General features: G+C 28.9%; 1 protein-coding gene across 1 annotated transcript in view; it reads right to left on the bottom strand.

Annotated features, from left to right (window-relative positions):
• LOC136980687 (dynein axonemal heavy chain 2-like) overlaps window positions 1–24,429 on the bottom strand; it is a 647,596-nt gene that overhangs the window by 262,341 nt on the left and 360,826 nt on the right. The window contains exons 17-20 of the mRNA XM_067276853.1: window positions 22,558–22,758; window positions 17,063–17,216; window positions 12,159–12,248; window positions 2,114–2,362 (exon numbers count right to left, since the gene is read on the bottom strand). Coding sequence (XP_067132954.1) covers window positions 2,114–2,362; window positions 12,159–12,248; window positions 17,063–17,216; window positions 22,558–22,758 — 694 coding nt within the window. The remainder of the gene's footprint in view (window positions 1–2,113; window positions 2,363–12,158; window positions 12,249–17,062; window positions 17,217–22,557; window positions 22,759–24,429) is intronic.

Consider the following 24,429-nt stretch of genomic DNA (forward strand, 5'->3'; position numbering starts at 1 on the left):
CGCTACTCCTTTGATCTTTCCGGCCGTTTATGGCCCCAACGCCAGGTGGGTCCAATTATCTCTGTCGCGTGGCTTTTCAACTTAGGACGCTAAAAGCGACCTTTACAAGAGCTTTCTTGGAAAGGTGCTGCTTCTAAAAACAAAATTTTTTTTATTAATTCCATCTTTCTTGTGTTAAACCTGCATATAGCTCATGAAGGACATCAAGGAAAAACTAAAACTAAGGCACTTCTCCAAACTTAAATTTGGTAGCCCAAAATAGACAAGGTATTTAAAAAGTTAGTGCAGATTGTCCAGCTTGCCAGATAAATGATGACAATCATATGTGTGAACCAATAAAGTTACATCTAGGCATATAGACCATGGCAACATCTAGCCTTAGATTTGGGACAAAAAATTAGCACACATAAACTGGAACTATACTAACAAAATTCACACTTAAACGCTAATTCCAGCAGTAAAAGTGAACAAACTTTAATGTTCGAACATTTTTGGCTTCTTTTAGAGATCCTCCTCAGGAATGTACTGTACAACAAAAAACAGAAAGAATTTCAAACAATAGAACTGTTTTTTGTTGTACAGTCCTGAGGAGGGCCTCTAAAAGAAGCCGAAAACATTCGAACATTAAAGTTTGTTCACTTTTACTGCTGGAATTAGCATTTAGGTGTGAATTTTGTTAGCCTTAGATTTTTGCGAACCATTTCCAAATAATTTAGAGAAAAAATATATTTCTTACAAGACTATACATATACATGAGTTCATATCCTTCAGTCCCTTCACACGCTTTTGTAGAGGCGTTAACAAGTCTATGGCGGAACTGATCTTTTATTTCAGACTACTGTCCACCAACAAATGTAAAAAGTTAGAGTTTTTTTTTATAATGTAATTATTATTTTTTAAGAATTGTGTGCACCACCACTAGAGGACTCTCTAACTGTTTTACATTTGTTGGCGGACAGTAGCCTCAAATAAAAGATCAGTTCCGCCGTAGACTTGTTAACGCCTCTACAAAAGCGTGTGAAGGGACTGAAGGATATGAACTCATGTATATGTATAGTCTTGTAAAAAATATATTTTTTCTCTAAATGTGAATTTGTCCCGGTAATTTTTTTTTTTTTTAATATTTCCAAATAATTTCACTTTAGTTGCCCTGTTAGATTACTTCTCAAATACAAATATAAAATAAAAAACAAAGTAAGATATAGTAATAAAAATAAAAACATCCACTAATAATATTTTAAACAAACATTAGAATAAATTATTAAGCTATATTGATAAAACATGTAATTATAAACAAGAGTAAGATTATGAGTTCATGGCAAACTTAATCTTACCTTAGTTTATAATTACATGTTTCATCAATATACCTTAATATTTTATTTTAATGTTTGTTCAAAATATTATTAGTGGATGTTTTTATTTTTATTACTATATCTTACTTTGTTTTTTATTTTATATTTGTATTTGTATATATTATTTTTCTGTTATTTTCTTATTTTATCTATTGTCAATTTTTTGAATTTGAATATATGTATTCTATTTTATCGAACGCCAATGTTCCAGTTCTCTCGTTAAACCTGAGGATGGCCTATAGAATAGGCCAACTATCTCAGCAGCATAAAAGGTGTGTTATGATAATCTAATTATTTGCTAAGTATGTTTTGTTTAATCTTCCCTAATATCCATCTTCATATCTAAATCAAATAATCCTGATATTGCAAATCCATTTAAAGTGAAAAATTTAAGTCATGCTAGTAAAAGGAAAAAAATAGTAAATAATTCCATTCACAGCACCTGTATTTCATTTATTTCAGTGGCATTACTTCTATGTTCTAATATAGTTGTGCATTTTCATTACCTAAGTTCAATGTCATCTTAAAAGCTTTTCTTACGGCTCTTTACAGTAGGTTCACTATCTCATTTGTTTATTTTCATTGCTGTTCTATTTTTATATAGTAATATTTTAATGGAAAATATACAGTAACATTTTCATAAACTGCTTTTTAAACAAACTTTTTCACATAACATTGCTAGAATTTGTGTGTTAATTGACTGATTGAAATAACAATCATTTTTTAATAAAGTTTACTTTAATAAAATTTTTTCTACTTACCTTCTCAAGTTTTTCATATTCTTGCAATGGTGGTAAATGATAATTGAGCATATTAAGTTCATCATAAAGTCTTTTTTTCTGCTCTGATAAATTCTCTATTTTAGACATTATTTTAGAAATTTCTGATAATGCTTTTACATAATTTAATTTTGGTTCAAATAATGCACTTGATAAACCTTCCGTTAAAAAAGCAGATATTTCTTCTTGAAGAGCCATTACAGATTTTAATAAATTTGATATAAAAATTCCCTGAAGAAAACAGAAAAAGAAATTAACTAAGTCCATTATTTCAAACAAGATTTAAAAACTCTGTATTTAAAATAAATAAATAAGCTGTATTTTTTCAAACCAATTAATCCAAAACCCTGCCAGTTAAAATTGGTCAGCATTAGGAATGGTAAACTGTTACCCTGTGACCCAGATACAAAATTGAAAGAAGCTATTAAGAGAGGACCAGTGGGAGGAACCTCATTGTACTAGAGAACAGGTAGACATAAATCACTGGCAAATGGCCTAGAAAACACTTGCTGTACTGATGATTTTTGTGTGGAATGCCAAATTTTAATATGCTCATTGTATTTTAATTGAATAAAACTGTCAATTTTGATGGGTTCCTGCTAGTTATTCTCTATTATATATCTAAATCAGCCAATCATTATAGAAATAATTATTTGTAAAACAATGGAGTCTACCAGAAGATGTAGAGTGTAAAGCTTATTTCTCTTATTTCAATTTTTATTTTTTTAATTTAAAATCATTTTTATTTTTATATGCTTTAAATAATAACTATGTTAATCTTATTATTTTAATATATTAATATTTTTCTCTGAATGTGAGACAAGCAATACTACAAAACATGACTTTTGAATTTATCAAAAAATTTATTAAAATTTTAAAAATTTCATCTACAAAACTTTTTGTTTGTTTTTGTTATTAGTGTTTTAATTATTATAAAAATATTTAAATAAAACAATTTTCTGTGAATTCTCTTGCTATAAGTAAAAATTTTTTGAGTATATACATATACATACACAATTGTATCTTAAATCTTGGTTGCTTGTTGTTCTCTATTATATGTATTTTCTTAGCACACTGTTGCCGTTGAGAACATATCACACAGGAAACACTTTCAGAGGAAAAAAATCGGTTTATTGGTGTGAATGGATATGCATTTCGGGCTTAATGCCCAAAATGCATATCTGCATATCTTCAGTCCTATTATTACATATGTATCAGCAAATTGATTACAGGTTTACAAATTTACAGAATGCATTAAAAAAATTAGGATACACGTACAACGGTTTATACAATAAAACTTAATTACCTGAGATAGTGACAGTTAAATCAACATGACTCATAAGAAAATATACATGTAGTTGAAAAAAGGAGGGGAAAATGGAGCTAAAAATTATTTTGACTCCACACTTATACACATTAGGACAGTATATAACATGTGCTAAAATAAAAATGGGGTAAACTTAAATCTAAAATTAAGTATATATTAAGAGGCAGAATTTTTATAAAATTAATAACAGAATACCTGTAGGTTGTGAAATAATTCTGATGAGATGTACAGAGAACATAGACAAGTGGGGTATGATAGAGGGAGGGCGGTAGAGTTCTACCACCCTCCTATCATACCCCACTGTGCAAGTCACACCAAACTTTCAGTGTATGATGCAGGGAATACTCACTTCTTTTTAACCTCTCATATCTTGTCCTCTCAAACCTTCATAACCTCTCATTTTATATTTAAGTTTACCCCTTTTTTATTTTAGTGCATGTTATACTGTCCTAATGTGTATAAGTGTGGAGCCAAAAGAATTTTTAGCTCCATTTTTCCCTCCTTTTTTCAACTACCTGTATTTCTTCTTACAAGTCATGTCAGTTTAACTGTCACTATGTTGGGTAATTAAGTTTGGGTAATTAAGTTTTATTGTATAAACCATTGTATGCATATCCTAATTTTTTCAATGCATTCTGTAAATTTATGAACCTGTAATCAATTTGCTGATAAATATGTAATAATAGGACTGAAGAGAGGCGTTAAGCCGTTCACACCAATAAACCAACCTTTTTTGTCTGAAAGTGTTTCCTGTGTAATATGTTCTCAATGGAACATTGTGCTAAGAAAATACATAATTTTATCTGTTGTCCATTAAATATACAAATATTCATGTCAAACATATAAACAACATTTAGGTCAATTAGTAAAACAATGACACATTTTCCAGACATTAATAAATAAATTACAATTATAATTAAAAACTTTTATGTCAACACCAAGTGAATATTCGCCATATATAATAGCATATAAGACAATACCGAAATAGCACAAAAATATCACCTCAAAATCAGGTATTGTCTTATACAACAGATAAAAAACCAAAGAGCTTATTTTCACGAATAAATATTTAGTTAAGTTAGAGAAGTCCAGTTCTTATTTAAAAAACATTAAGTTTAACATGTGTAAACACACAAATTTATTTAAATAAGCAAAAAGTGTAAACCTAAAAACATAAAATATTAAACATAAAAACATAAAATATTAAACATAAAAAACATTAAGTAATTTTTTTAATAACCATTCTATCTAGCTAGCTGCCTGATCTCTGTTGAGTGAGGCAAAGAATTTGACAAGATACATCCTAAAATTTCATATGCATTACTCATCAACATAATGTTACAATTAATATATTATTGCTCATTGATATTCTATTTTCATTGTTTTTTCCTACTTTAGACAATAAAAATTTGTGTTATTAGGTTCAATGTACTTTGTGTTTTATAACTCACAGCAATGGTTTTGTAGAGAATGAATTTATAGTTCCTTTCTAAACAATGTTAACATGTTTCTTAACAATGTAAACATTTTATATTTAGTATAGTTTTCATAATTTTGTTTTAGAAGTCAGGAGGTTATCTTATACAATCAATATGAGATAAATGAAAAAATAGAAGCTGAAATTTGGACCTTATCTTGTATGCTAGTACATATGGCATTTACTGAAGGCAATTCCATTTTCATGATTCCTATTGATAGTTTGAGCAATTCTTTAATCATTGTTAACATAACAAAATTCTTGAAGAAATTCTTTAACAATTTTAACATTTAAATTATTAAACTAAGTCAAAGTCATAATTATTTTGTTTAATGATATTTAACTATCAATACTTTAGTTAATTTTTAACAATGTCAGAAAAATGTAGATACATGCTAATATATTAATTTCAATGAAAGAAAACTATACTAGTTAATTGAGAACACATTACATATTACTTTTTCTTTTACTTATCTCAAGTACAAAAGCAACACCAATAAGATGATGATATAATATATAATAATATAATTATAAGTATAACAAACATCATGAAGCTCAATATGTTTTAGAAATATTACCAAATGATCACCTAAATAATTGGACTATAACACTGCCAATTTAATAATTAATATTAAGTAATTTGATACTAAAGATAGACATTAGGTGCTATCTCTTAACTAAATTAATAATTATAATTTTTAATAAGTTATTAAATAATTTAGAACCATCTGGAAGAAAAGAACTGACCCAGGGGGGCTTGAACCCACAACCTCTGCTTTCCATGCAATGCACTTGCCAGTTGTGCCACCCAGGCTTTGAGCAAGCCTTTGCTTCCAGCTGTATTTAAATTTAGATATAACTTTATGTGGTTAATCATGGTTATTAATTTAGTTAAGAGATGGCACCTAACATCTACCTCTAGTAGCAAATTACTTATTAAATTAGCAGAGTTATAGCCAATTATTTATATTACAATTAATACAAAGTATTAATTGTAATATATTTGTAATGGTTTGTACAAACATTGTAATGGTTTAAGTTCAATATTACTTCTTAATATTTTACATATTATATAAAACATAAAAAAATGCTTTAAAGTGTTAAAACTGATAACTTATATTCAGTTATTATATATTATTGTAAATGTAATTTTAATTTTTCAAACAACAATTCTTCAGAAATATTTGACTCCATTATAAATACATACATTATAAAAGAACAAAATTTGCTTATTCTTTTAAAACTCAGATTTATCTTCAGATAAAACATTTTTCACAGTTATTTAACATCTTCAGATTAAATTACACTATTACAATAATTGTAAATTTCTGAAGAATAAAAATTTTTGAATTAATAACAAAGGACAATGCACTTATTTTGAACAAATATTAAATATTTTTAAATTAGTGAAATTATTGAAAAGAAAAAAAATAAAGTTAATTAGAAAAATACAATATATAAAAATAAAATTAACACATAATACAAACAAATTACAAAAATGTATGATAGTAAAAAAAATGAAATATTCTTCAATATTACAACAATAACTTGATACAGTGATAATTTGTTAATTTAGCTTATAGAACTGGGATATTTCTAAAAGGGCAGTTGATGTATTCTTAACATTATGCAGATTTGTTAGTATGGTCAAGGAACATTTAGACAACTTAAGTACAGTTATATTCTCTATCACACCAAAAATTTACATACAATATGAGATTGTGACATAAGTGATCTGTGCAAATGTAGAAGTCAGTGTGTAGATCAGAACAAGGAACAAGCCAAAAGAAGAATAGTTCACATTTCTTGTGTCCCCTAATTTATAGCTCCCAGAAGTAGGTTTTGCTTCCAGAAGTATACAGTCTAGTATCAAAAAAGGTTCTATGTGCTGCTGCAATTACTTGTGGTTGTTTTGATTCTTATAAGTGAATTCATGATCAAATGTGGAACTTTCTCCTCTCTTATGATGTCAAAAGTTGATATTTTGACATCATAATTATGAGCTCTTTAGCAATTCTAACAAAAAAATTTTTTTTCTCTTTCATTAGTATTAATGTCATACAATTCCATCAAAACTCTGCTCTTGATTTAGAATAAATCCCCTGCTATGAAAAAAAAGAAGTGATCCTCTGTTCTCATATTTATCATTAGATAATAAATCTGAGACTTCTAAAACTATAATTGAATTTTGTTCCTGGCCAATTTAATTTTTTTAAATACATTCTATTTGTTGACTTTCATGTACATTCTGACATCCAAACCATAAAAACATATGCAATCAGTAAATAAAACAATTCAATTCAGCAATAAAGCATTTTATGTTATGCACCTGTATTCTATAAAGCAGCAGTCACCAACCGGTAAAGAAAATTTTGTTGATCCTTGGAGAAATTTAGACATTGATCAACCAAGGTTATGCGAAGTATTACAAAAGTAATGCAAAATGCTTGATTGTTTTTTCACTCATTGGGGTTTTTTTTATTCGAATGTAAAACCAAACATGAAATGACTTGTCATCCTTGATAGAAAAGAGCCAAGAATCCATAAACTTATTTCAAACAAACAGAAACAAACTTCACACTAATTTGTTATAATTAAACAAGAGAATTTCATATTAATAAAGTAAAGTGTGAACTCTTTATTTGAGAAATGCACCGTGAAAGGTTTTTGGAGGTAAATTTAAAAATGGAACTTTTATGATCATTATTCTATAGATGTTTGTATTGTTTAAAAAAATTTATGATAGTGGTCAGCAGAATTCAAAATTATAAGTTTAGTGGGCTGTGAGATCAGAAAGGTTGATGACTGCTACTATAAAATGTTTTGTAGAATTGTCTGCTTAATGGTTTAGAGTAATTTTAATTTTAGGAAAAAGAAAAAAATAGAACAAAAAATTTTGGAAACAGATAGAATATTGAAATCTTTGGTGATTTATTCAGAAGAGAAGATTTCTATTAGGATGTCCATTGAAGATGAGCTTGACTGGCTCAGAAGTACTGGGTATTAATGAATGAATTGTTTTTCTCGGGTCAGTTCTCCAAGAAGTAGTATTTTTAGTGAAGTCTGAAGTTACTACTGATCAGTTATATCTGCAATGACTATTAAACAATGAAGAAGTCAAAAGCAAAATTTGTCCACTGGATTTTATAACCTGTCTTCTAAATTGTTCACTGTCACACACTGTTCTGGAAAAGAAAACATGTGGAGGCATTGTCAAATATATTAGTGTAAGCACAAATTTCAACTGAATAATTACATAAGCATCAAGTATAAATAGATTTAAGTTTTGTCAAAAATAAGTACACACAAAAACAAAAAGGAGTATGGAAAGTGTACCAGACACATAGAAGGAAAAACTGTTGAATGAGTTTCATGATAATATTAGTCATGTATCAGTTAAAAGTGTGAAAACTCATCACTCAATATTTTTGGTGGCCGAGTGTAGTGCAAGAAATTAAGAAATGATGCAATATGTATGTTCCTGTTAAAAAAAACCGGTTAATGTTACCTATGGTTCCAAGATGGCAGCGCTTCTGGTAATCTCCAATCCAGGTGTCTTGACGTAATAGCAGTAGAGGGAGCTATCATGTATTTGTAAATCACATTGTAAATGTAATACGTAACGACATTTAACGTGATGTAAAAAAAGAATGTGAACAATTATGCAAATTTGTAGTTTTTTGTGAAAATATGCAAATTAATCAGTAGGTAGATGATACTGACAGTGTTGTGTTGTATCCATAGCGGAATATTTGATTTCTATTCTTTACAATAGTTTTTCCAAAAAAGTTAAAAAGGTAAATATGTTGTGCCCAAACGATAGTATTTGTAAATTCGATATAAATAACAACTAAATATATTGTAAATTTTTCAACTTTTTTAGGTTTTTTGATAATTTTGTGTCAAGTAGTTATGTAGAAATTAGTTCTGATGAACTTTTGGTTAGGTTGGACTCCTCATAAATTCTAATAGATAGATGAAAACGAATTTTTGAAATTAGGGTGGAAAAATGATATTAATAATGGCTTTAAATTTCCTTTAAAATTAGCACTGCAACAAACTCATGCAATGTGCAAGTCATGTACTGAAACATGTTAATTATAGTATTGAAGTGACATAAAATCTTGCTTTCTAAGATTTGTAAAAGTGGTAATAACTATTCAGCGTATGAAGGAAACCTTTAAAAGCACATTTGGCAATGTCCATTGTGGTGGTCTTTTGTCATTCATTTCACCCTCACATTGTTTGAAATGTACGGCAAAATAGAATTATGGCATTCGACACTGTCTGAAGCATACATCTGATTGAATCAGTGTAAAGAAAACCTCAAGAAAGTTTCCAATTTTTTGTAAGACAATTGGTTATGATGTATCTAGGGACTGGAGCAACTCCAAAATGGTTAGATCTACAATCTGTTCCGTGTGCATTACTTCCAAACATTAATAAGAAGCAAATACTAAGAAAAGAGAAGGAAAAGGCAACAGCAAATGTGAATAAAAAGACAGCCAAAAAGTCTTCTACGGTTCTAGCAGAAACTACAACATCAGGGAAGAAAAGACCTGCCAAAAATGAAGTGGAATCTATCAAACTAGGAAAAAAAGCAGAATCAAATAAAAAAGGGATCGTTAACGTGAGTTATTTTTTTTTCAATATTTTATCTTAATTTATTATATTTTCAGAGACATGTCATCTTCGAACAAAATAGTGCTAAACATGCAGTTTCCAGACCAATCCAAGATGGCGACTGGAAGTGCCGCCATATTGGAACCAAAGGTAACATTAACCAAAAAACCAAATGATGAAGTATAGATGATAACCAAACTTGGGAAAGTATGTGATCCTAGAATTTAAGCTGATACCAGTAGTTAATAGAAATGGATACTGTAGTTATGGTGTGGCCATTGGCCATATTACTATTTTTTTTTATTAATAAAATTCTTCAAGTTAGGCTTAAGGTTTCCCTTGTCTCTTTCTCTATCTTTAACCTGTTGACTAAGAAAAACAACACTGTAAAAGAATAAAGCAATAAAATAAAGGGAAACAGAAGGTAGAAGCAGGGATCAAAGGTTCCCCTCTTAACTGCTTTACCACCTGGTGGGGAGTGATGTCTCTGACTAGAAAGACAATATTTAAAAACAAGATTGTAAAAGAAGGGTAATAAAAGAAAATATAGAAGACAGAGGGAGGAGGACCTCAGCTCTCGACGAGGAAGGTCAAGAAGAAAGGAGCTCCAGATCGGGACAAGGAAAGTAAGGAAGTGTAACTCAACGAGAGAGGTTGAGGAGAGAAAGCCATCCGACTCATCAAAAGAGGCCAGGAACTTCCCATAGAACTACTGATCATATCATACGGACTTGACACCGACGATACCAAGGAAAGAGAGTTATCAACGAGATAAATCAAACAGATATATATATTAAGTAAAAGAAGAAAGAGCAAAATAAAGTGTTGGCGACAAAGCTAGAAGAGTCAACAGTAGCCCTGCCCAACACTACGGAGCATCAAAAGAAAAGCCTGGGTATTTCTTCTTTCCCCTTGTTCTATCCTTATATTCTCCAATTCTTTTCCCCTTATAGTTAATAATTATAGTTTGTAAGTAGGTTAAGTATAGTTATAGGCACTTGTAATAAGAATTGAATTTTGTTTTGTTCTTTCATGTATATAAAGTTCTGTATTTTTACTGCCTACACATTGGGATCCAATGTATAAAGAACCTAATAACACAGCGAAGTAAAGAATAATTTGTAAATTATCAAGAATGTGTTTGTAGTCCTTGTTTTATTCGCAAAAACAAAACTAAAATAACTTTTCATTCGCTGTCGGTTATAACAATGGAATATGAAGAAATTAACATTTAAAGCAAATACATACAGATTATTGTTGATCATTTAACAAGATTTTAAAATGATCTTATCGTAAATAATTTATCATAATTTAGCATAAATCATTTATTTCATAAGTGAAATTACTGGTCATGACAGAAAATAGCTGTAATATTCAGGAATGAAAAAAAAACAAAGCAATTGAATATGAAGTGAAGGAATAACACTGCCTCAAAAACCTTTCTAGATATTTTAACTTCGGCAGGTCAAAAGCCAAGCTATCAAGAATTCTTGACCACAGTATGGAAAAGATTCATTACATTAATGTGATTTTTTAAATGTCCTTCATTGAATAAAAAGTTACAAACTATTATAGAAAGTTTTTGAATGCATTGAAAAACTTTCTATAGTAGTTCGTAACTTCTTAGAAAACATATTTTAAATTATCTAAATGATGTTATTTAATTAGATAATAGTATATTTGTGGTAATTTTCTCTATGTTGTTATATGTATAAATGTATGATTTATGAATTATAATGTTTAAAATCTTAAATGTTTAAAGCCAAGAATAGCTAAAAAGTTCAGGGATTAAGTCTACAAAATATCAAAATAATAAATAAAAGCACTCTTACTGTAACATATGTCAATAGTTTAAAATTATTGACATATGTTACAATAAGAATGATTGCTATTATAATAAGCTAAGCTATTATAATAATCAAAGCTAAATAATAATAATATAACAAATGCTTGACAGATTTTAAAGTCAATATTGACTTCGAAAATCTCTCAAATATTTGTTATTTGAATTTATGTTACAAATGGAATCATTTGTATCACAGCAATTTTTACAATAATAATAAAAGTATTAAATTATTTTAAGGTGTTAATATTTTTATAACTAATCCCAACTTATAGCTTATTATTCCTGCATGTTTATGTGTCAGTAAGTTTTATGTAAAGAAAATCTAAACAATTTGCTTATGATTACAATCAAGAAAACTCAACTTTAATCTTTAAAATACTAATTTTTTGGGGTCAAGTTCTGTAGCTAGATAAATGTATTTTAATTTTTTGTTTTTTGTTTCAATTTATAATTTATATAGCATAGTTTTTTAATCTTAAATTTTAATTAATTCTGTATTTGTATTTCATTTTAGTTTTTGCTTATTGCTGAGGTAAAAATCTACAGTTCAGGCTGCATTTCTTGAAAATAGCATTTTTTAAATCTGAATACTCTTGTAGACAATTTATAAAATATATGATTTGGACACCTGTAACAATTTAATTATAATCTTTATGGAATCTCTGAAAATAAGTATGTGGGCTTGAGACTATAAAATGTACATTTTTATCATAGCATCATTATTGCATTTTCTGAAAAAAGTTTATTACATTACCTTTATTTTGTCTACTGTATCATCTATATTTTCTACACAACTTTTTAATTTTTCACATTTTGGGTTTAAATCTTCTAACAGTTTCATTAACTGAAAAAAATTCATTTGAAATTATCTATTAATTTTCTGTGTTGAACAATTTGAAATTACAGTAAAACTCTGTTTATCTGAATTGATTCATTTACAGGTGATTTGAATACTCAAAAATATGAATTAATGGATTAACATGTAAAGAATGAAATTACAGAGTAACAGCAAGTATTATATATGCAATGATGCACCCAGGAGAACCAAGTGGCCCTGGCCCTCTCCAAAGAAAAAGAAAAACAAACACTAAAAAATTTTCCAAAAATCTTTCTCTAATTAAAATTCATTTTTTTATTTATTTTCTGTGGTGTGTTTTATTTCTATACTACTTATGAATTAGCAGTCACACAAGTGAAAATTTTATTGAATTTGCATTAAAAATTTTTTATCCGTTCAACTCAGTTCCCCCAAGAGTAAATCCTAAGTGCACCATTGTGTATACATTTAATTGTATAAATAAATATAAAATTGCAACATTTAACAAAAGTAAAATACTTTGCTTCCATTAGTCTTCTGTTGTTCACTCCAGTGACAGTCTACAAATTCACAAGCATGGAGGCACAGAGGACATTTTTACCATATTTGCATTTTATTGCAGAGGCAGTAGCTTCAAAAGAAAGGTTGCCTCCTGCTTGTGAATTTGTGGACTGTCACTGGAGCAAATGACAAAAGAATAACAGAAGCAAAGTATTTTACTTTTGTTAAATGTTGCAATTTTATATTTATTTATAAAATTAAATGTAATAATATCAGCCATGTTTTATATTTACTATTTTTTACTCAAAATGTATATACATACTTATTTATTCATCAATATGTGAGTAGTATCCTATCAATCATTTGGATCTGTCACCATAAATAGGCATCACTGATCATGCAGTCACACAACATAAGAGAACTGCAGTGTGATGTCAGTGAGACAGAGAAAGGAAGATAGTTTAGATAATTGGAGTTCTACTGTATTTAATTTATATATTTATAAATTTACATTTAACAAAAAATTAAATGAATTATTTATTCTTAAAAAATGATTTCATTTTATAAATAACTATAACCATTAAAACAGTGGCTATGTTATAATCAAATTTAGTCATATGAATATAAGGTTATAACAAAACTGTTTAATCTATTTAAACATAGCTGAATTATGCCAAAAAAAATTTATATATTTATATTAATAAATATTTTCTAATTAAATATTCATATTATAATCTTAAAATTATACTACATGTTTCCAATTTTATCATCAATTACATTCAATACTAAATCAGAGCTGTCTTGAAAATTATTTTAATAAATTCACACAAAAATAACCTTGGAAACAGCAGCCCACCAGTGACCAAGTAGTTCCATTCCCTGCACATTGGAAGTTCAATCATGGTCACACCTTGCCCAGACAGGCTGGCCATGTGGAGTTTTCTGGGTTTTCTCCATGTCTGTAATGTCCAAATAGGGACCAGTTAAGGCTTAAAAAGACCACATGGAAGGCATCCCACCTAGGCAGATCGCCCAAACGTTGCATTGCCGTAACTTAACTAAACAAATGAATTGGAAATAGCAAAAAATTTACTACAGTTTAAAATTTACTGTAACATTTTCAGATGTTTTTAACATTCTTCTTCCTGTAGAATACTAAATGGAATGCCAATTCAAATTTAATATCTGAACATTAAATTAATTAAGCCATTGCAATTCTAGCGTAAGTTTGAAAATATTCGAAAATACAAAGATCATCACATGTAAATAACACGTAAATAAAATAAACAAATATATAAAAACTAAATCGATAAATACAAAGAAACATTAAAATTAAATAAATACAAAATACCTTTAAAAAATGAGCCCTCATCTGTTTAAATCAAATGATGTAAATAGTTCATTCTGTAGCTATCATAAGGCTTCACATTATTTGTGTATAGAGTACACAAAGAAGAACCTCCACACTGCTGACAGAGAGTTAATGTCCTTATAATTGATAGAACGTCCCTTATATGTTGCTCTATAAATATGTACAGCTCCACATAGCAAATGTGTTGGTGGTTCCCTATTTTATGGACAATTTGGGCTCGGTCCCATTTAATACTCATAGAATCTTGATTAGCAATGGTATACACTGCTAAGGTAGTATTAGGGTTGGATTTTCTATCATCATCTTTGTGTTCTTTCAAGCATTGTTGGATGCATCTCAGAATTGCCCCAATGTACTAGAAATTGCATGTGAGTCTGCTGTCTTTTACGGGTATGTTGTAAACACTGGAAACCGGTACCATGTCCAGGGATCCTTATTGTTTCCTATAATCTATATATTTACTATAATTATAATAACCTATAAACTGTAAGGTTTCTTCTGTAGGTGATGCTGCGACCAATGGAGTTGCCTATCTCCTTAAAGATGTTCCATAGGGGAGCGGCATAGTCCACAATAAGGCATTCAGCTTGTGAAGAATTTCTGAAATGTCCCTACATTTTATGTTAGAATAAATCAATGAGGGTTTTTATTGGTCTTATATTTGTAACAATGGAAATGATGTAATCCAATTCCTTGTTTCTATCCCAAGTATCCATGCAGTGTGTATACACTCTCCTGATCAGCACCTGAAACACTGCTAGTCTATAGCTGAGAGGATCATGAGAACTCCAAGGAATGAACAGAGGATTGTAGGAAGGTTTCCAGTAAATGCTTGTGAATATGCTGCTACTCCTAAATGTTATTGTAATATATCATATAATATATACTAGTGTAATAAAAATATTCACAAAAACTGTGCTATGAGAGTTAAAGCTAGAAGCAGTGCATGAACTAGTAGCAAATGATACAGATAATAATTAATTGATGACATTCTCAAAATATTAACTCTAAAAGTTCCCAAATTTCCTAAGAAAATTTACTAAGAGCAGCATTGGACTGGCAATAAATTTTGGCCTTGAAATAATATGTATCAAATACAAGTCCATATGTAATATGTGAAAATATATATATAGCTAGCCAAACAGCCAAGACATCAGTGTAGAAAAGAAGCAGACAACCTTCTTAAATTCCAGCAAAACAATTTAATTAGATGCATTCTATTAATAAAACATCATATTCTTTTGGTTTATGATATATGCTATGGTCTGAAGCTGGCCTACTGTAATAAGTAGGCTGAAAACATTCATCTAATCAAATTGTTTTGCTAGCATTTATCAAGATTGTATGCTTGTCTTCTAATATTTTTATGAAAAGTTTAAAAGGCATCAGCCATCTGCTATGGAGACATGGATTAAATTCCAGGCAGTGCATTAATCTAATACAAACCTTATCATGACAGTCTACAGACCAAATTGTGATCAATTATTTTCACATTAGAAGTTACAAAATGCATACCATGTTGGGTTAAATATCAGTCTGGATAGGCTATTTTATGGCAGCCCATATCCAAATCTGGGCCAGTAATTTTAAAATTCAAGTAGTGAGACCACATTTGTTGTGAGTCATCCATATGGGCTGTACCATAGTGAATTAAAGCTCGAATTAAAATAAGATCTTTTTTTAATTTAATACAATAGTGTGAAAACCCAGGCTAGTATTTTTGTAATTTTGACAATCTTAATCTTATTTCATTTTTGGTTTAAAAAAAAAAGAAAATTATTTTATTTAAGCCCAAATTAATAAATTCAATGAAGAAAATTTGCAAAATTTTCCCACTGATAACACTTCCTTCAGAGTGACACATTCCAATAAAAACTACTCATTGAAGGAAGTTTCACAAAAAATTGGGAATTGGACTAACCACTATCTCCCTGTATAACTTACAAATTTGGGCATCAGAACAGCAGGGGAGAAGAGCCCAAATAAAAAGAAAAGGGTAAGAGAGAGTTTGCCTGCCTTAGCTGCTCCAAATTACAAACAATCACTATAAATATTCTACACTTTTGGATTCAAGACTCATCATAACTAATCCTTACCCTCTTGAGAACATCCAAGCAATTGTCAAACATTACGGATCCAGGTGTTTATCAACCCATGTACAGAGTTATAAACACTCTCTTGTATAGGCACACAAAGATTTAGACTCTTCCTCTATTTCCATTTTTCTTTGTAATTTTTAGTCTTTTGAAAAATAAATATTTGTTGTTTAATGGTTAAATGCATAGTAGTGTGTGTTATTTCCGTGCTCTGTCTCTCAACTCCCTCCTCCATCTTGAGCCCGTCCATTCCCTCATACACAATTACTTGTGTGATAATTATTTAGAAGGTTCCTGTGTGCCTAAAGTCATAGGTCAGTCCTGACTTGGGCATTGCTGACATAATGATCACAATAGGCAACACTTGTATTTTATTTTATTAATTTATTTTCCTCAAGTGAAATATAAAAAATTAAAATAAGAAATAGTCACCAAGCAAACAGTCCACCATTACTGACTAAAAATAAGGATGATAAAAAAGAGAATTTGTATGGAGTTTAAATATAACTTATATGTGATATATTTGTAAGTGTTAAATTTAACTTTTCTAATTGCAATGTTTTTGATAAATGATGTGGAAATTAAGATTTGACTATGTAATGAAAGGAAATTCCACTCAAATCAGTACAATCCTACTGGCAATGCTACATTGCATTTGTGACATTGATTATCATAAACAATTATTTTTCAAACAACAGTTAATAAATATTATGTAAAAAATAAATTTTTAATAATAAATAATATTGAAAGTAAAAACTGTCATTACTAATTTTATTACATCATACATATTTGGCAAAAGACATTATTAAATTATAAAATTCATAAATACAAAATATAATATAATATACATTAAAAAATTATAAAGTTAATACCTCGGGATCAATCCAATAATTATAATTATCTAAAATTTTAAAATTGTCTCTCAAAGGATCAAATTGTTGTTTTACATTATCCAATGCTTCTTTCAGTTTTTTCTGATTAGCAAAATGTTGAAGCTCACCTATAGTTTGTGGATATTTTTCCAAACTAAAAATAAAAAAAACATTAATTAAAAAAATTAACTTTATCTGAAAGATTTACCAGTATAATTAAAATTATAATAATCATAATAAATGACAATTATAAATGCAGAAATAGTGACAATAAGCTAAATAATCACTTCAATTTCTTGTTAGTTATTATTGAAGTGTATTTATCACTGTAAAAATATTATTACTATTTTCATAACATAATGTGGAAAAATTATCTAATGGAAATTCAGATCCAATGAAATTTTAAAATAGAAGTGTTAAATAAAAATTTGATATTAATTATTCATTTAATTTCAAATAAAAATTTTATATGTAAATATTGTATGCTTTAAAAAAAACTTTGTATAGATTACAAAAAAATTTGTTTTTCTATTAGAATAAATAATCAACGTTACAATTTTATGTATTTTAAAAATTTTATTTTTTTTAATACAGTAATACCCTGAACTTACGCGATAGGTGGGACCGAGCAATAACTGCATAAGTCGAATTCGCGTAACTCGGGATATAATTTCCCATATAAATACATTCAAATTATTTTTAATTGGGGCTGGAGACTAAAGAAAACAATAATTTAGAAAAAAATGTTTAATAAAATCTTAGATAATACATATGTATAACAAATTATATTATTAAAATTGTAAACAAAATTATTTTGATGCTTCATAAAATCTAACAAATTCGTATGATGGTGCAAAGATTTTTTTTCTCCCGCAAAATTTCCTTGTAGCATGCTAATAAGTTTTTTATTTCTCATTTTGTAGAAGAAATGCATTCTTTGTTGGAGTTTATATTTTCTAAAATTTGTAACCCCTTTTCAATTGAACTGAAACCTTCTGTCAAGACAATACCATGGTGTTTATGAATTATGCTTGAATTTAATGATTGAGCACTTTTCACAGCTTCGAGAATTTTTTCTTTACCTTTTATAATTGTTCTGACCATCGATTCGAGTAGATCAAACTTCTTTGCCAATTCACAAATTTTCATTTTTGTATCGAAGTCTTTATCTTTGGAATGTGAAGTTAACATTATTAAAGTTTTTCTTTTCTTGTTTGATGCAGAAGAATCAGTTCTACTTTGTTTGGATGACATAGCAGAGTCTCTCAAGTCTCCATAGATATCACAAACACAGAAATAAATAACACAAAATAAATTGTAGCTATTCATCGATCCCGTGTGACATGTCTAAACATGTAAGCTGAACAATAGTGTGGGGGGAGTGAGTAATCAACAGTTGCGTGGCACTCAAACAAAAAACGAATCAATGAGATTTGAAAATCATGTAACTCTGGGTTCGCATAAGTCAGGGTAGCATAAGTCAAGGTATTACTGTACTATTTATATATATAAACAGTAATAAAACTTAAATACATTTGAAACTTAAAACTTAAATTCAACTTTATATTTATATTGTAAATAATATTTAAATTTTAAATTAAATTACTATTGTTTGTTCTATATTACTGTTGTTAAAGTATTTTTTGATTATGTTGTTTGGATAATTACTCAAACAAAATAATTGAAAAGTGGCTTAACAACAGTTATATACAGCAATATCATCTTGGTTGAGGAATAAACAGTGCAGTGAAGTTTTTAAAGTGATTAAGGTCCTTTCATTTTTCCTTTTTTGAATCAATATATTAAAACATTTATATTTATTTTTTACACAGGTATACATATCCATTAGTTATTTTAAATTCTTTTTTTAATTTTAATTTTTAATTTAAAAAAAATTTATCATAGCCTTAAGTTAACTTAATTTCAATTTTATTTAGTAGCTTATGTATACAAAGTTGATTCATCCAGTGGTCACTAACATAATTTTAAATGAACAGTCAAAGATCTATAATAAAAGGACTGAAGACAGGCAAGAGGCCCAAAATGCATTTCTTTGTACAATAAAGTTGGAATAGTCAACTATTGGTGTGTTCCTTGTAGGATTGTTCTCTTCAGCAAAATTTATGCTTATCACTAAAGGATTTAATAGAAGATAGACATGCTTACTTTAGGAGTTACAGGTTGTTAAAGAATGAATTCAGTTCTATAAAATTAATTTTTACCTTCAAATTATGGAAAAGTTATACTAGGCTGAAAAATATGTCTAACACAACTGAATTCATAGGAAAAAGTGATCATAAGTCACCAAATTTGAAAATAAATGCTTGCTTCAATGACATAATAGGAGGATAAAGCCAATTATTATAAAGTGTACATGAAGAAGAATGGAGTAATCATACCAAGATCTCTATTTTGGAAACTATATAACTATTCAGATCTAATATTTTGCATGTTATCTTAATTTAAGACCATAAGCATACTTGTTATAAAATTTTATCAAAATTGGAGGTAGTCAAGTACGGAGAAACCTCCACACTTGATACCTCCAATTTTGTTCAATTGTACAGTTGGCATGGAATGACTAAAACTTATATTGTTGTATATACAGTTTGTCACTAGTGGCTTGTGTAGTGCTCCGTCACTAAATTGTTTCTTTTTTTTTTGTAATTATATATTTTGTATATTGGTGCCATTTCTGTATCGGATTTTCTTCCTTGTTGCAATACCTGTTTATTTGTAAAACGTTCCGTTTGTCACGTGCCTCCATCCTCGGCAACCACTCATTGGCTTGGGGCTGGTTGTAAAGACATCATGTGACTAAGGTGGAAGCTCTAGAAGGCAGGGGTTATAAAAAGAAGAGTACAATGTCAGAAAACTTTTTTTTCGTCAGAGGACTTTTTTTTCGTCAGAAGACTTGTCGAGAACATACTAGAGGAAGGCTTTGAGGGATAAGGTGATGAGGTTTTCAGTGAAAGGGTTAGCAAGGAAAAGAGAAGAGCGGTGGCAAGACACTGTCTCTTTGTTTTTTTGGACGAAGGGAAAATCCGTTTGCATCGAAAGGAAGATTGTATCCGGAGTGGAAGGACTGTTGTTTAAGGAAGGAAGATAAAGGAAATATTTCATACTCGAGTATAGTTCTCCTGTTTTTTTTCTTGTTGTTGGAATAAACAAGATTCAATGAACATACTCCCAACAGTGATGCCAGCACGTACTCAGCTTTGTATATACCAGCGGTGGGGAACCTTTTTACCATTAGAGGCCACATTTAAATTAGGCAGCAATAAGAGAGGCCGCATAAGCAATAAGAGAGGCCGCATTTTTTTTCGTTTAGTTCATTCTTATTGCAACTTGGGGGCGCTAAAAACTCGCTCATGCATGTTAGAGTCCGTTTCAGACTAGTATTCTGACGTCATGTTACAATATGACTGTCTTTGGCGGGATTTTTCGCGCAACTGTCATGGCGTTGATGTACAATAGTTGTTTGAAACGAACTCTACCATTCTGTACTAGGTGGCAAAGGGCCGCACAAGAACCTCGCAGAGGCCGCAGGTTCCCCACCTATGGTATATACTGTAATTATCATTATTAGGCTAAGTGTCATTGTAATCATAGTAATTAGTGTACTAGTGTATTAATTATCAAATCTTTGCAAGATATATAAATATTTTTTTTTTTGTCCTTCACATCATATTTAATTATACATAAAAATTTAAAGGCTAAATCATTGAAAAGTTCGAATCAATACATAAAAATTGAATGTTATGTACAAATGCTTTACTTAAATAATATAAAAAATTATGTATAACAAACCATTTTTATGTAAAGATACAAAATATAAATAAAATAATACAAAATTTTAGATTACAAAAATATAACAAACTGTTTTTTTTTTTTATATCACCCTATTATGCAGATTGGAAATTTTAAATCTCAAGAAATATTTATAAACATATTTTATAAATAATTACAAATATTATAAAATGAATTTTCAGTGACTTAATTAAAAAAAAATCAAATTCAAGATAACAAATTACTCTTATTCATCCTTTGAATATCATAAATTGAATTACAAGAAATTAGTAAATTTGGAAAGATTATGTCTGGTCAAAATTTGGAATACTCTATAATGTAAGTAACTTTGTTTGTCAGTGAATACCACATATATATAGTCTGTGATAATGGATTGTTTTATCTGTAATTATGACACATTCATAGTATATTTTGTGAGTGTTGTTTTCTATAACCATTTCAGCCACGTATTTGTAGTATGGTTGCTAGATATATAATAATTTGTTTATGAGCAAGCTTTTGATATACAGTATAATGTTTTCTATTTGGTAATATAATTTGGTTATGTCAATGTAAGTTTAGTTTGGGCTAAAAGCTTGCAACCTGATGTAATGTGTTGTGTAATTTTCGCATGAAGTGGCATTTTCTACATGTGCTTTCTACATGCAAGTATTGTGTCTTTAAAGATGAACTTTCTGTAGTTTTTGTATTTATGACTTTTCACAATCTTCTTTTACAAAAATTGTATGTTCCAAGTGTGTGATTCAAACAAAGGCAATACAATTAGAAAAAATGTTGAAAGGTTTATCTCAGACAAGCATTCAGATTGAAAGTTATTCAATATTTTAAAGTTTATATAAATGTCAGTTTAATTAATAAAAAATAGATTTATACATACAGTGTTTAAAAAATAAAGCAAAAGGTAATGTTATCTCTAGTTCCAATTTCATTAACTATTATTTTGAATTGAATAAGATTATATTTAATACATTCAGTGTCAAAGATGCCTTGAAGCATCTACACTGCTTTGCACATATGCTGAGGATGCTCAAGTGTCTTCAGAATTTGTTTATATTACTGCTTGGAGAAATTTTATTCTTTGTTTATAAGAAAGTTTATTTTTATTGTTTATTGTACACCTCAAAAAAAGATATTTCATCTATTAGTTTTGTATTGAAATTTTTTGTTTAATAATTTTTTATTGGTATGTCCAAGCACCATAATTTATTTTTTTTTAAAAAAAGCAGCACAAAAAATTATTTGATACTTTTAACAAACATATATAATTAAACAAAAAATAAATAAATAATTTGGCATAAGGTACAGAAATTGGTTTTTGTACCGGCAGAGAATATGTTAAACAAGCAGCATACAATCTTTTTTGTCATTGAATGACAAGAAACTTAAAGAGAATCTGAAAAGTAAGATTACTGATTACTTAATTCCATATTTCCTAAGAAGAGTAAAGGTCTTCCAATATATATTATCACATCTGGAGTATGGAAAAAAGTAGAGAATAGAAGAAATTTATCACAAGAACATTAGGAGCAGTTAAAGTTACTGTAACAAGCAGTTTGGATTAGATTTTACATTTGAAGGGCTTCCTTAAAAGTCCTACTTTTATTACATTAAATAAATATGTTTGAGTTATAATATATATTAATTAATATTGATTTTAAATATATTTTAAAAAATAAAAATTTTACTTCTCTATATTTGTATCCATATAATTATGAAGCTCCAATAATTTCTCTTTAGAAATTTCAAATAATAATTTCAACAATTCATTTTTCCAATTTAAACAATATGTTTTAATGGAATTTTTTACTGGAGTTGAATCAATAGATAAAAACTGGATATAATAATTTCTGTCTTCTTTTTGTGCACCATTCATTAACTCTGTATATCTGAAATTTGAAAAATTTATATTATTTATATACAATATGACAATTATTTTAGCACATAATATTATTATTTGACATTCAAATTCTTGAAAGCATACTACATCTACTTCCAAAAATTTGAGAAGTTTAAGTCCTTGAAACAAATTTAAGGAGAGATATCATTAGAGTACTCTAAAGCTTAAAATGGTATTATGACATGATTGAAAAATTTGCAAATGGAACATCGAAATGTTTGTGGAATGTCATTATTTACGATCAAATATTTGTCTATCAGTTTGAGCCAGAAACCAAGCAGCACTCCCATGTTTGGATTTTTCATGATAAAGAAATTCCTCTGAGAATGAAGTGTGCAAGAAGTGCTGATCAGAAAATGGTGGCATATTTTTTGGAAAAACAGGATACATTTGCATCATTCCCACTAGTGAAATAAAACACTATTACTGCAAAATGGTACACAAAGTAATACAAAATCTTTCAGATTTGTCAGATTTGAAAGAGGTAGTCAAAGAACAGACTGTGAGATCTTCTTCTCTATGACAATGCACTCACTCACATGGCCACAAAGACTATCAAGCTTCTGAATGGGTCAAAAAAAATAACTGGTAACCCACTGATCATGTAGCCCTGATAGGCACTTTGTGACTTCTTTCTAAAAGTGAAGGAAAATCTCTGTGGACATCATTTTAGGTCACCAGAAGTTGTAAGAGCCTACAGAAATTGCCTAAAGAAGAGTGGTCTATGTATTTCCAGAAGTGGTTTGACCAAATGAACAGTTGCATTAAGCATCACAGAGTACTTTGAGAAATTGTGAAAAATATTAACGAGTTTAACAAGAAACTTTTCATGTATCTGGAAATTTTCAGAATGATTCTCATATCACTCATTAGTGCTATGAGTAAAGAGCAGGGGCGGACTGGCCATGTGGAAAATGTGGAAAATTCCACATGGGCCATATATAATTTGGGCCGTTTTTCTGAATATGTACATAATAGACTTTTTTGTTCAGTTTTATTTCAAAAATTTCATTTGTAGCCCTTGGATTGGTTTATTTTTGTGTCTTTAAGGGTGATAGAATTGTTTACAAATGCACATATACTTTCGTAGGTGCTTGACCCATTTTCAAGACTAAATGAAGCCCAAGGGAGTATATGTACTGTACATATACATTCATAAACAATTCTACCACCCCTTAAAGACGCAAAAATAAACCAACCCAAAGGGTTACCGTAATTGCAAGGACTATCTGGTAATTTAACCGCACTTCACTGCACATTTCATATAGAGCTGTAAAGTTTTGCCATTGCTTTGTATCGTTGCATTCACTTTTTTGGTTTTTTGCAAATTTTTACTATTTCTACACCAATTTTTCTATTTCTACTGTGCTTTATCCGAATTATAGGAAAAGGTATGTTAAATATTTGAAATTTTACGGAAATAGAATTTTTAATGTAGAATTTCGAATTTTAAATATCCAAGTTAGAATTTCTGTTTAATAATAATGTTACTATTAATTTCCAAAATTGAAACTTAAAATGTTTGAACTAGAAAATTATTAATGTTTTAAAAAGAATTCAGAATTAGAACTGGACAGTAATAAATACAAAATCCACTTATGAGAATGTTTCAACTTTGCATTACTTTCAATGCTGAACTGACCTTGAGGTTCACACGTGG

This window comes from Centruroides vittatus, unplaced genomic scaffold (genome assembly GCF_030686945.1).
Source record: "Centruroides vittatus isolate TY-2023 unplaced genomic scaffold, ASM3068694v2 contig_717, whole genome shotgun sequence".
Taxonomy (NCBI): Eukaryota; Metazoa; Arthropoda; class Arachnida; order Scorpiones; family Buthidae; genus Centruroides; species Centruroides vittatus.